Source organism: Physeter macrocephalus, chromosome 20 (assembly GCF_002837175.3).
Source record: "Physeter macrocephalus isolate SW-GA chromosome 20, ASM283717v5, whole genome shotgun sequence".
Lineage (NCBI taxonomy): Eukaryota > Metazoa > Chordata > Mammalia > Artiodactyla > Physeteridae > Physeter > Physeter macrocephalus.
Genome location: NC_041233.1, coordinates 44,333,527 through 44,348,670, shown reverse-complemented (window position 1 = coordinate 44,348,670; position 15,144 = coordinate 44,333,527). Strand labels below are relative to the sequence as shown.

Sequence of the window (15,144 nt, the reverse complement as noted above, 5' to 3'; positions counted from 1 at the left end):
TTTTATCATTAATTATATTTTTGAAAATTTTATAAGGACTGCTGCCTATTGCTCATTCATTCGCATTCATTCGTTTGACCTTCATTAATAAATTCATTACAGAAAACTTGACACTCTGTAGAATACAATTCTTGATTCCTTGGCTTTCTGTCTAGTCATTTTCTTATGGTCCCTTTTTGTATTAGAAATACTTAGTGTATTTAGCCCAGCATTCTAGATACCCTGACCCTCAGATGAGATCATTACCCAAGGGCCTGAGATAATAGCTGCTCCAGTCCCCTTATAGCCAGTCCCCTGCCCCCCCAGCAGAGTGTCAAGTTCCTCTGTATAGGTTTTTTTAAAAAGTGTATGTAAAAGTGATAAAGCAACATTTAAATTTAAATCAGCAAACATGCTATACATTTCATGCCTATTTTGTTCTTTAATACTCACAACACACAAAACCATTTGCATGTATTAATATTTTAGAGGTTTAAAATTAAAATGTAAAATCTCACAGCACTTTAAAAGAAGTCCCTGCTCTCAGTTTATATCATTATCACATAAGTTTCTTAATAATGTACCTAGATTAAATGTTTGAATTCATTTTTATTTAGATCCTTTCAGATTGTTTCAATATATCATTGACTAGGTTGTCATTGTTACAGTTTTGCAGAGGATTTATCCTAATCACTGTGTTTTTCCTCTGACAGCTCTTTCAAGCATTTGATTGGAGGACTGGATGATGTTTCTAATAAAGCATATGAAGATGCAGAAGCTAAAGCAAAGTAAGTGAAATTTGGGGGGGGGGTCTTAATTTTGATTTTCAAAAAACAATTTTGAATAGAAATGGGATCAAATATTTTGTCCGACTTAAAGCTCTACACTCTGAAAGGAGGAAAGTAGCTATTTAAGAGTAAAAATAAGCAAGCTATTCAAGGTAATTATTACATAGTATACTTGCTTAGTAAGTACGTCTCTCCTTGAACATGAAACCTTAATTTTGTGAGGAAGGTCATCTGGACAAGGAAAAATGGTTAGTTTAAAATCCAGTATAAACAATTGAATGTTAACACATTATTTCTTCCACTGAAAACACTTTCTGAATGAATTGCGGCTGTGTTCACCAGTTGCTTGTGAAATTGTATGAAAAATAATAACACTGGAAATATTTTCTCGTGAATACACCGTTGCTTTACATTGAACTTTGTCGACGAAAATTAATCAGTCAATCTAAGAAAGAAATGGAAAATTTTATTCAAGCCAAATTTGAGGATTATAACCTGGGAAGAGCAGCTCAGAAAGCTCTGAGAACTGTTCTGCCTATTAGAAGTCAAGGCACAGTTACACAAGTTATTTGAGACAGAGGGCAGTACATCAAATGATGTATTATTGACATAATCCAGATCTAAGTGTCATATGACCCCTTATGAGTTCAAGTAGGAAAGTTATCATTAAGGAGTTGTCTTATTGACGCTAGGAGAATGTTGCTCTTTTTGGTTCAGCATGTATTTCTGCCTATGGGGAAGGTATGGTCGATGCATAATACAGATACACAAAGCACAGTGAGGGGAGAGAGGAGGCCAAAGGGCAGAGTAAAATTTTTGTTTGAATTTTCTTGTCTTGCCGTAAAATGAATTTTAGTTCACAACTTCAATGACACTAAGTTATCAGCGTGAGATAGTACATATGCCATTAATTGTCATTTTTTTATAAAAAGTACATTTTTATCTACTAGAATAATTTACTTTAAAACAAAGCTTTAATTTTTTTAAACAAAAATGTGAAGTAATTTGCCTCTCCAGTTGCGGAGCACAGCCTCCAGACGCGCAGGCTCAGCGGCCATGGCTCACAGGCCCAGCCGCTCCGAGGCATGTGGGATCCTCCCGGACCGGGGCACGAACCCGTGTCCCCTGCATCTGCAGGCGGACTCTCAACAACTGCGCCACCAGGGAAGCCCCTAGGTTACTTTTTTTAAAAAAAGTGTAATCTATATAATTCTCCTCCCTCTCCCAAGAAAGTAATTTAAGTAAAACCAATTTCGTATTTGATATCATACAGGATACCTGAAGGATTAAATCAACAAATATCAGTAAGTAGATAGTAGTGCAGGGGAAGAATTTGATTGGTTGGTTTGTAGTAACCTAAAAAGCAAAAGGAATAAAATAATTTCTTTTGCCTTGAGAACCTTTGAAGATTAAAAATTTGGGCTAGAACTAATTAATTACTATTATTCATTCTGACTGATAAAATTGTATTATTTTCAAAGCTGTATAAATATATTCACATTTTCTTCTCTATATAGTTTGCTTTTGTTTCCTCTGTTCCTTGGAGGGACATAGACTTACATCCTGTCGTCAAATGCCAGCAGTGCCTCTGCTAAGATTTGCTGAGGAAATTACACAAAGCCAGTTTTAACATCAAAGTCTACACAGTCCTCAGTATTGCCTGTACTGTGGCTGATTGGTATTAATTTTCTGTTTTTCTACATTAGGTTAAAATACATATTAATGCTAAGTTTAGACTTTAGTTTCTGGTAGTTACACTAATCATCCTGAGATGGTAGAGGGGGACCATTTAAGGTACCTTATCAGTTTTAAAAGTTATAAAACTTTGTTATTATTGGACATTATCCCTAGAGGAACATTTTCTTGCAATATAAAAGCCCATATTTATAATTTATGTCAGCAAAGTTTTTCTTGAGTTTATGTATTCAGTTAAGTTTACTATGGGTCATTTTATATATATTTATATTTGTATATATATATACACACACATCACTTTATATAAATGTGTATTTATGTATACAATTAGTGGTAATGTTCAAAATTTGTCTAGAATCTACTTGAGCAACTATTTAAATATTTGTAGAGTTACTGGAAAAGTCAAAGGTCTTTTAAACTACAATATTCTTTGATCTATTTCTGTTTCTCTGTTAAATTTTAGACAGATTCTCTAATGAAAGTTTTCGTATAACTCCTATTTACCCAAAGTCAGGGCCAGTCACTGGCTTAAAATCTATCAGTGGCAGGAAAGCAATTATGAATTAGTTATATCCTTCTCAGTGTACTGTTGGCCTTACAAGGGTTAAACTGTGTGTGTATCTCATGAATTCTGGGCATTTATGGGTTCACTTGCATGTGCTTCAACTAAAGGTAGGAAGGAAAACAAATACACTGAAATTCAGATTCAGACAATTTAGAAGATAGGTGTGGCAACAGTTCTTCACATTGGAAGAGAATCCATCAGTATGAAAAACATGACTCTGAATGAGGACCAGAAGCCTCAGGTTCTGTTCCGGGCTCTGTCATTTCCAACCAAGTGATTTTGGTCATGTCTTAACAGTTGTCTCTCAGTATCATTATCTTATCTATGAAATGTTATTTTTGTGATTTAATTAATGGTGATATGTTAAAATACTTGGTAAATTATAAAGGGCTATAAAAGTGGATGGTGCTGTTTGTAGACGTAATCATTGGAAATATACCCTAATGCATTTGCTACGTGGTTTGACTTATAAACAATTATTGCACATGTATTATGTGAACTAATTTTATCTGGGCAAGGAGTCTTTAATCTTATGTAGGCAAACTAGTCTCAATTTAGTAGAGTGTCGTAAAATTAAACCTAGACTGGAAAATATCCATAAATATCAATTTTATAAAAATAGAAACATTTAGTTAAAAGAAAGTTCAATTATGATTAAAGAACAAAACAGGCAATGAAATGATGACCTACATCTAAGTATTGTTATTTGAACTATTAAATTTAATAGATTATAAATTAGCCATTATATTTATACTTGAATATAAATCAACTAGGATAAATTAGTTTGAATTTTTCTATTCAATTAATACTAAATCCAAATGAGTACATAACCCACATACCTTAATATTGATTATTATTTAGAAAATGGGAACAGCTTGATTGAAAAAAAGTCTAAGACCATTGATCTAAATTCCAGAGAGATTGATAATGTAAACTTTATTCCTCAAAATAGCTAAATAAATAAGTAAATACTGGAGCAGGTGTTGTGATGCTTTTTACACTGTTAACATTTTATAGCTTTCTAATAAATAATTAACATCTGAAGATTTCTGAAGTTGAAAGCATCTTTTTAATTAGGTATCCTATCACCCAGAGTAGGTAAACTGTAAACTATTCCCCGGGGAAAACTTTTTAGTTGAACTAACACATTTAAACATCTATTTGTGTTAGCACTCTTTTCTCTCTGTGTTGGATTTCTTCCCCTTAAGTACATTATGGCTTCACTTTGTATTTAAGGAACTTATAAGGTTGGCCAACATTGCAGGAAATCCAGGAATGGGCTCTAATCTATATCCCTGGGTAATTTTGTTAATGCCTCTAAGTTTCCAAACAGATGGCAAATTCTGTACCATTTAGAATTGAGGTGATGATTTGGCTCCACTGTGTGAGCTTTATTTTTTCAAGGTCCCCTTGATTTTGCAAAATCCACTAAAGATAAGATTAATATTTTTTAAAACCCAACTAAAATGATCATATTATTTATGCATGTGAAGTTATTGTTGGTATTGCCTCATTGACTATGCCTATTTGCGGTAAAAAGTAAAAAAGTAGGACTGACTGTAAAAATCAATTCAGTTGCGACATTTAGAAACTCAGTCATAAGAAACTTATTAGCTATTAGCACAATCAGGCTTCAATGGCAGAAAGCAGACCATCCGTTTCAGAGAAACCATACCAAGCATTCAGTTTGGATGGCTGGTCCAAGAAGATTGGCTTGAAAGAAATATCCCAGTGAAATGGTTCTCAAAACTACTCTGCTGCAGGATATGTGCCCTTAGCTTGTCTCATGAGATATATTTCCTACAAAGAAAATTATTCGTGACAGAAACTTTACCTTTATGACATGTTTAAGCTTCTCTTGATTGCTGCTAATTATCCACTAAAGACTTTTCTTTTTAAAATATGAAGTTATAAACACAAAGACATTAGAAGAGACAACCTTAGATGGAAGGTAAGGCTCATTAAACCTTATTTAGAGCAGGAAGTAGCATATATGATGAAATGTACACATTATTTTCCTTAGAGACTATGTATTCATTCATTTAATAAATATTTAGAAATTTACTCATGATGAGTCAGGCACTGTATTTTACAGTGTGCATAGCAAGTAGAAAACATATTTTCTAATAGGATCTTGCAGTTTAGTAGGGAGCCTGATGTGTAATTCCATGATTATTTTCAATATTTACTTCTAAGAATAAGTTATGATACTTAGTATGATAAAGTACTGTTTTGGTAGAGAGACCTATCTCCGTATTTACACCTTGTCTTGTAAAAAAAAAAAAAAAAAAATAACCATCCAGAAAATCAAATAGAAAAATGTAGATGTTCTATTTCATTCTAAGTATTTCTGATATATGAATACAGACTACTTCTTAAATGAAATATTTTCAAGTTATAGTATCATTTCTTTCTTATTGTTGAATATTGTACTCAGCAGTTATAGGCAAAACATCTCTTTTTCTGAATAAAAAACCTATATATATTAGCAAGTTAAGTTGAAATATACTATATTTATATTTATTATAATCATAGGAATTTTTAATATAAAAGTGGCTCTCCAATAAGGTGATTTACATATACCACAGCTATATTCTGAGATTAGTGGCATATAGAGTGGAAAAACAAAACCAACAAATTAAAGTCAGTGTTTTATTTATAATGATGTTTATTTTTAAAAAAAAATAACCATCCAGAAAATCAAATAGAAAAATGTAGATGTTCTATTTCATTCTAAGTATTTCTGATATATGAATACAGACTACTTCTTAAATGAAATATTTTCAAGTTATAGTATCATTTCTTTCTTATTGTTGAATATTGTACTCAGCAGTTATAGGCAAAACATCTCTTTTTCTGAATAAAAAACCTATATATATTAGCAAGTTAAGTTGAAATATACTATATTTATATTTATTATAATCATAGGAATTTTTAATATAAAAGTGGCTCTCCAATAAGGTGATTTACATATACCACAGCTATATTCTGAGATTAGTGTCATATAGAGTGGAAAAACAAAACCAACAAATTAAAGTCAGTGTTTTATTTATAATGATGTTTATTTTTAATTAAAATATTTAATATTTTCACTTTAATAGAAATACAGTGATATAGATTAAAAAAATAAAAATCACAGTCTAAACAAATCAAGTACAACTGCTATTAACTATCTTTGTGTTTTAAAACTATACTTATAGTCATTTACAACTTTATATCCTGCTTTTTTCAGTTTAGCACCCATCATATTATAAACACTTATGATACAATTATATATACTTCTTAAACATCATTTTGGTGGTGACCTGATAACACAATGAATGGAGCCTAGTATTTCAGGCTGATTCAATTTGTACCCTTGTTGATTCAATTTACTGTGCTTTTGAAAGTGAATCCTGATCACTCCTTAAAAAAAAAAAACACACCAAACAACAACAAAAAAAAACCTCTAAATTGTTCCCATCTAGCAGCATTTTTCAAATTATTTTATGTCATGACACTCATAGAAAATGGGTATAGAATATGGTACCAATTGGCTCAGCTGCCCTAGATTCTATCCTGCTGCTCTGAAGGCTGAAGGGATTCATATCTAAGCCCTTCAGTTGAGAAGCTCTAACAGCTATATGAATATAGATTCATAAATGCATTTATTTATGATCTAAGTTGATGATTCTCATATTGTTTTCCATTAGGAACTCTTTCTTATGGCAAAATCTCTGTAAATCTCTGAGTGTCGTCATGTTTTTTAATCTACATTACTTGGTAGATAGGTAGGTAGGTAGATAGATTGATTGATTGATAGATTGATTGATTGATTTAAAGACTTCCTGCAATGATCCGGCAACCTATCATGTAACAGCATCATTCATGTTCATTCAATCTGTCATATACATTCATATATTTAACAAATATTTTCTGTGTGCCTACAAAATGTTGCATATAAAGCAATGAATAAAATAGATATGCTCCTTGCCTTCATGGTACCTGTGGTCCAGTGGAGGAGAGAGAGACACATTAATTATTCTGCGAAGATTTCCCTGAGGGAGTAACATTTTAACTATATTTGAGCTGAATTTTGAAGAATTAGCTGGTACTGACTGGGAAAGAATTAGATGGTATTATTTGGGTTAGGAAGTGTAGATAGCATTCTAGACGGACAAACAAAAGTACATGTACAAAGCCCCCAAGATAGGAGACAACATTACATATTCAAGGAACCAAGGTACCAATCCGGCTGGGACTTAGAATACACAAGATGGAGATCAGATGTTAAGGATTTAAAGAAAGCACTTCAGGCTTGTAAGCTAGCAAATGAGATGAGTTGGTTTATAATTAAACACTCTTTCCTCTGATTGGAGGAGTGAAAAAATGAAAGCAAGGAGAACAACCAGAATATTTTCCAGGTAAAAGCTGATGGTAGACAGGACTAGAATAAGAGCAGTGTGAGTAGAGAAAAGCATTTGAGAGCTAGTTAGGTGGCAAAGCCAATAGGTCTTCTTAAGGAAAGAGATATTGGTGATGAAGGGGAGAAAGGTCAAGGATGATGCCAAGGATGTTTGGTCTGGAAATCAGCGGCAGGCAGTAGCATTCTCGAAGACAGAGAGGGATGGTTGCCAGATTTGGAGAGTGGAATAATCATGACTTGATTTTTGCTCAGATTAAATATGAGGTGATTTTGAGACATGGTTAGGCAGGTCTGGAACTCAGAGAAGAGGTTGGTATTTATGTGAGAATAATGAGAATTTAGATGGTAAGTGGTAATTAAAGATGTGGATGAGAGAGAAAGCAGTGTGTGAGAGGACTATGGCACTGAGGATTGATTCTTGAGGAACTTTATCATTTAAAAATCAGGGAAAGGATTTCACACAAGAACATCCACATCCAAAGACTGAAAAGGAGAGGAGAGGTAGAAGGAAAACCAGACGGCATCACAGAAGACAAAAACGGAGTGTGTTTCAAGAATGGAGGAGGAGACCATGATATTGTGTGTTGTTGAGAGTTCTAGTGTGTTAATTAACAAGTGACAAGTGAATTTATCAAACCACTGGTTCATTTTCATGTTAGGATGGAGTGGTAGGGATCAAGTCCCCTAAATGGATTGAAAATGAATGTGATTTGAAGAAGTAAGAGTCAATAAACTTATACAGAATTATAATAAATTTCAAGTAAAATAGCCAGAAATGTGTACTGGATGATTACGGATCATCAATATTGAGAGAGAGATGAACACGTTAAATCCAGTAAAGAAGGAGAGAGTATAAGACTGAGGGAGTTTAAGCAAGAGGGTCTCAGGTCCTTTTAAGTTTCATAGACAAAAGCAGAACTTCAAAGGAGAAGTCAGACCATCTCCCTGGGTAAAGGTTATACCACTTTGTGAAGTTATTTTTTTTTATTTTTAAAATTAATTTTTATTGGAATATAGTTGATTTACAATGTTGTGTTAGTTTCTGCTGTACAGCAGAGTGAATCAGTTATACATATACATATATCCACTCTTTTATAGACTCTTTTCCTATATAGGTCATTATAGAGTATTGAGTAGCATTTGCTGTGCTATGCAGTAGGTTCTTATTAGTTATCTATTTTATATGTAGTAGTGTGTATATGTCAGTCCCAATCTCCCAATTTATCCCTCCCTCCCTTTCCCCCTTGGTAACCATAAGTTTGTTTTCTACATCTGTGATGCTATTCCTTTTTTGTAAATAGGTTCATTTGTTCCATTTTTTTAGATTCCACATATAAGCAGTATCATATGACATTTGTCTCTCTCTGTCTGACTGACTTCACTCAGTGTGGCAATCTCTAGGTCCATCCATGTTGCTGCAAATGGCATTATTTCATTCTTTTTAATAGCTGAGTAATATTCCATTGTATATACGTACCACATCTTCCTTTTACATTCTGCCAGGACATGGAAGCAACCTAAATGTCCATGGAAGTGATTTCTTAGTTAAGAAGGTTTTCACTTTTCTGTCTCACATTATGTAGTATTTCTTTAGGTTTAAATATTGTCCTCTCTCTAAAGAAATGTAAAACTTATAAATTCTCCTAAGAGGAATTAAACATTTTTTCCTAACATCATAGCATAAATTTGCATATAAGTTCCTTTTCCAGAGATAACCTGAGCCTTCCCCTGAGCACAGAGAGGAAAGAGCAGCACTGAACACGGAGGCACTAATAGGCAAACCCCCCTCGGAATCACCATTTTTGTCTGGCCTGCTCCCCTCACCATGTACCTCAGTGCAAAATGTTCACTTATTCTCCGCCTCGTCCCAGCATATAGGGACTCTCATCGTAGATGCACATAATACAAAAAGAAAAGTTAAAAGTAAACAAGAAAGATGAAACTATGGTAAAAAAGCCAGAAGTAAGGCTAGTCTACAAAGCAGGACCTGGTAGCATCATCACCCAGGAAAAGAGGGATGCACAGAACATTTAGATGCACCAGGGTTGACTCTGACTTATTGCTGCTGAACCAGCAAAGCACCGGTCACTTCTCCCGACTCTAGAACTATAAAGAATATTGCCTGCATATGGACCACTCTTTCGGCCCTTTTGATGTAGTCCAAATAAATAGTTTATTACTATTTCTATACTTAGTCCTCACTGATTTAAAGCTCCCCTCTGTCTACAAGGCTATTTGCAAAGGAACATTTTAGTCTGATATTTTCAGGATTACTTTTGGTGCCAGCTTTGTTGTTTGACACAATGTGACAGCATTGATGTTCTCTCGTTACATTTGATTACCAGAGATAACCCTTTAGTTGCTCGCTCTGCTTGCCGTGGGGCGGGCGGTTGCTCTGTGCTCTCTGACTTGCAGAGGGGACTACCGATGTTGCTCCGACCTTTGAAAATTCACTCATCAAATGCACCTCAAAATACACGAGGCTATGCAAATCAGAAAAGAGATCTGATGCTCGCTTCGGCAGCACATATACTAGAATTGGAACGATGCAGAGAAGATTAGCATGGCCCCTGTGCAAGGATGACACGCAAATTCGTGAAGCGTTCCATATTAAAAAAAAAAAGAAAGGAAAAGAAAAGAGATCTGTATTGTTTGGTAACATCTTCCCAAATGCCCCAGGGTCGTCTAGCATCTAACAAACATGAGATTTTACATGCACAATCAAATGCACATGGGGTTGCTCTTTTGAACACCCTGACTTTGAAATTTTGGCCTTGCTTAGTAGTGTTTTTCTGCCAAGCATTTTAGAGTAAAGATCTTAGTATTCCCACAATCTTATCAACAACTTACTTCAACCAACTTGGTCTTGATCTAAGCAATTCTCAGGGAAATGAGCCTGGAAAATTGTTTTTCCCCCTATGGAAAGAATTCAAGTGAGTAATATCCTGTTTCAAACTGGAAACTATATGCCAATTAAATGGAAAGAACACTAAGAATGGTATGAAATAGTCCTCAAACCAGAATTAGAACTTGCTGACCATTTCTCAGGTTGACTAGTCAAAAGACAATCCCATTCTCTGGGCAATAAAAATTGTTTTCCATTTTATGGCAGGGCAAAGTATAGGAGATTTGAAAAACTTGCAGCAGTTGGCCCTGAACTAATAAGTTGGCTTTCAGCTGTGCAAGAGCCGTTTGCTTTTCAAATTCTAGTACATGTAATCAGGCTGGGAAGAAGTATAGAAGAGTTTCTAAGGCCACCAATGCTAACAGATTAAGACTTTAGTGTGACTTGTGACTACAGAGAGCATCAAAGTAAATTTTTTCTTTCAAGGGCAGTGAGACTGATTTTTTTAAAAAAATGATCTTCAGGATAAAACTACTTGGTCTTGGGTAGAAGTATTTTTATTTGTTTCATTAAAAATTTTAAAACTCTCAAAGACCATTTGCTAATTTCTTCTCCATTGTACTTACCTTTAAGACTCCCTAAGAAGCAAGACTTTATAAAGGTGGATCTCAGTATGTCCTTGCATGCAACCTTTTCTAATTGACAGAGCAGGGGACTAAAGATAATTGAAAATCTTGTGCTGCTGACTTGCTTGGTGGATGCAGACAAAGCCATTTGATTATTGACTCTGTCTTCTTCTGAAAAGGAAGGATGATTCTTTTCCACTGTTGTCATATTAGATAGCAACAATTGGAAATTACTTTCAAAACCTCAAGAGCTCTTTAAATCTAAGGATATTTCAGTCCTGTGTGGCGATAAGGTCAGCTTTTCCAGAGCCCCAAACTTCCATAGAAAAGAGAGCAATCCAGTGCATGTGTCTTTTTGTTATGTTTTGTTATGTTCTACAGCCTGTTGTGATATCGTACCTTTAAAAAGCAAAAAGAATAGTATCCATTAGTATTATTAGTAATAGATCCCTTGTGTTCTCAGTAATTTCAATCGAAAAATAATAATATGTGGCTAAAATACCTTTTCTTCTTCAGTGAAGGGAGCCTCTCTCACAGGAGTGAAGACAGCATATAGCATAATTCTAATCCTGCTTCACATTCAAGATTGGGCCATTCTAGAGAGAAAACCTTTGAACCTAGTGAGAGCAAGGCTGATGCTCAGTGCTGAAAGAGGTCCTTCTGGCAAAGTCATGCTCACATAGCAAGAGGAATATTTCCTTGGAGTTGGGAGACCTGGGCCTTAGTCAGAGCAATGACATCAACTTCTCCATGTGACCTTAAGCCTAAAGTCTGGAGCTTACCACCTCTGGACCTGTTTTCTAATCTGTAAAAATGATCATTTTGGGGCTTCCCTGGTGGCGCCGTGGTTGAGAGTCCGCCTGCCGATGCAGGGGACGCGTGTTCGTGCCCCGGTCCGGGAGGATCCCGCGTGCCGTGGTGCGGCTGGGCCCGTGAGCCACAATTACTGAGCCTGCGCGTCCGGAGCCTGTGCTCCGCAGCGGGAGAGGCCACAGCAGTGAGAGGCCCGCGTACCGCAAAAAAAAAAAAAAAAAAAAAGATCATTTTGAAATCCTTTCTAGTTCAAATGCTTAGAATGTGGAAGTTAACAAGCCATTCTTTTAGAAACATAACTCCCTTTTATATAAACAATATTTTCACCTTTGCTGTTTTCTAAATTGATAATGAAGACATCTTTGTGACTGTCAATAGAAAACAGACCCTTAAGGATCCTGGAATAGTTTGTGGATCTATATTTTAACAAAAGTCACTAAGTTGTATTTCTTTCCTCTCAGAATCTGAAAGTATCATTGTTAGTGCTTACTTTATTGAAAATACTTAAAAATCATGCAGTTTTGCTTGAAGTATGTTTTGATAACTCTTAGTAGTTCAATAAATTAGCCTTTAGAAACAGAGCAGTTTCCACTTTCATCATTATACATACAATTTTCTCTTGCCAATGTGACATTTAGATATGATAATAAGCCAGGCTGTCTTTCAATTAAATGCCATTAGAAAATTATAGACTGCCTTTGAAACTGGAAATGTTATTACCAACATTTTCCCCCATGAATCCTTTTAGAAAGAAATAATTTTTAAATAATGAATTAAAATGGCAACATAAATCATTTTGATACAATGAACATAATACACCATGTTAATATATGTCTTTAAATTGTTATTTGAGAAAGATGAGGTATCATAAAAGTGAAGCATGGCTGTTGCTCACAGACATTTGTGTGTATCACACCAGTTTCCTCCAATGCATGAACTGCAAAAACTAGTCAACTTTATAAACTGTATTAATTACTTCAGGAAACCAGCCTATTACTCTAATATTCAGAAACTGTTCAAACATTTTAGGCAACCTAGGTAAGTTACTGATTGAGCGTATTGAATAGTAATGATCCTAATATCCTCACAAAGGGAATAAAGCAGCTTCCTAAAATGATTAAGATCACTTTCCGTTTAAGGACTTGGTAGGTATGACTCATAGGGTAATTCCCCATCAGTTTTTCTAAGTTTTTTGTTAAAATGGCTCTGCTTTATTTTTTTAAGCACAGTGTGCTTATTGTGCTAGTAAAATTTGCTTGTCAAAATATAACAATTTACTAAAACATACATTTTACTGAAAATGACTTTGTTCTTCCAAATCAAGTTCCCTTGCTCACCATGCTGGGAAGGAGATTAATTTTGGACACTCCTCTGGATGGGGCTCATGGTTTTTCCTCTTAAGCCTCTTAACTTTATTATATTACACGTACAATTAAATTAATGATGAAGAATATGCTTTAGTCTGTATAACAATTCTTCATTTCAAATGGGATCCCAAATGTTGCCTTGAGATAAAAAAAGACCATTGAAGAGATGACACCTTTATAACAGACCAAATGACCAATGGTGGCTTTTGAGTGATGACATGAACTGGGACCATATATGAGCAACCCTGAAGGTCTCCTAATCCCATCGTTTAGAGGTTTTTATTATGTAGACAGATTTCATTATGTTGGCACAGTTGATTAAATAATTGGCCCCTGTGATTGAAGGCAACCTTCAATTCCTTACCCCTGTCCACAGGTTGGGGGTGGAGCTGAAAGTTCCAACCCTCTAACCATGCCTTGCTCTCTCTGGTGCCCAGCCCCATCCTGAAACTATCTAGGGACCTCCAGCCACCAGTCATCTCATTAGCATGCCAAAGAGGCATTTATCACTTCAGGGATTACAAGGGTTTTAGGAGCTCTGTGCCAGGAACAGGGACAAAGACCAAATATATATTTCCCATTAGATTACACCAGTAGATGCCAGTACCATACACCCACCACTCAAGTCATGGCAATCAAAAATGTCAGTAGACATTGCCAAATATTTTCTAGGGGAATTGGGGTGTGGAGGAAGGACAAAATCTCCCCTGGTTGAGAACCCTTGGTATAAAGAGAAGACAAATAAATACAAAACTGTGGAGGAGATGGGACACGAAAATCATCTTAGTATCAGAGTACAGAATTTAATCTGATGTTGAAAATGAGCCTTACTTTCCTGTACTTTCACTTCTAGGAGAAAAGTTTAGTTGCGATAAAAGTGTCACAGTTGGCATCAGACAAGACTGTGTTCCAGAAGCGCAGCGTTGACCAAAATTTAATTCAGTTGCTAGGATACAAATTATACAAAATAATTTATCCGCATTCAATTAAGATTTCTACATTTCTCCCTAATACTCAAGATTTAAAAAAATCCTTCTCCTTCAAAGAAGGAGAATTTTAAGTGTAATGGGACAATGAATTCATTGGGAGAATCTGGCTCACCAGGATGCTAAAACTTTGTGGTTGTTTTGAGATGGTAGAGTTAGTAAATTTGCCAGAGCTGGGAGAATACACAGTCTCAGTTTGTTCCACACATCGTTGACTGACATTTTTCACATTAGATGCTGAGTCACTATAATAGTCTCAAATGTAATTACTTTGTGTATCATACAATGAATTTTCTTTCTAGTCATATAACCCCTTGGGTTGTACTGGTAAAACATGGCATTGTATTAAGATAGAAAACACAAAAACAGATTTTAGGTAAAACTAACGTCTATGATAGAGGACTGATATTACATTGGTAATAAAATACAAGCGTATATTGTGAAATTGAATGCACTGCAAAAGAGAACAATGTGCTGCAAGCAAAAATGAAGTGCTTTAGAGGACTAGACGTCGCAGATTTGACAGTCCCTCCAAATAGTAGCATTTTTACATTACAAGTTCTGTCAACATGGTTTCATTAACTTATAGAAATAAAGGGCACGGCATTCTTTAAATTCCACCTTTGTGGTAATCCCAAACAATGGATTCTGCCAACACAATGCTGTATTGTCATCCCGTTGCCTATTGACATGATTACTATTCCCCAAGGGCTTTCAAGAGCTCGCTGATTAATGAAAGAGCCAGAAGTAGAGAGACATAACCATGTCAATTGATGAGATGTTGGCATCTGTACAACCTCAACATTTGAAATGCAGAAAATGTTGAAATTTCTGCGCAAGAAAGTTAGCAAGGATTGGGGGAGTACATAGGGTCTGGGATTATTAAAAAGACTCCAAGGAGAATAATAATTTAAGATAGTAGACTGCTGGGATTATTATAAAAGAATAAACCTTTAGAGTGTTGTTCAAACTATGGGTTACAAACCACTAGGGATCGTAAAGTTCATGTAGTGTATCATGACCAACATTTTTATTATTTCAGGTGCATCATACATAGTAGTATTGATTTGTTAGT

The 15,144-nt window shown here is 35.1% G+C and overlaps 1 protein-coding gene and 1 non-coding gene across 3 annotated transcripts in view; both read left to right on the top strand.

Annotated features, from left to right (window-relative positions):
• The window catches only part of PRKG1 (protein kinase cGMP-dependent 1), a 1,272,686-nt gene that overhangs the window by 1,169,559 nt on the left and 87,983 nt on the right, over window positions 1-15,144 (top strand). For both annotated transcript variants that reach the window (XM_024121261.3, XM_024121260.3), the window contains exon 9: window positions 693-767. In XM_024121261.3, coding sequence (XP_023977029.1) covers window positions 693-767 — 75 coding nt within the window. The remainder of the gene's footprint in view (window positions 1-692; window positions 768-15,144) is intronic.
• On the top strand, window positions 9,941-10,047 carry LOC112064252 (U6 spliceosomal RNA). The gene has a single exon (XR_002891437.1). It is a non-coding gene; the product is annotated as a U6 spliceosomal RNA (small nuclear RNA).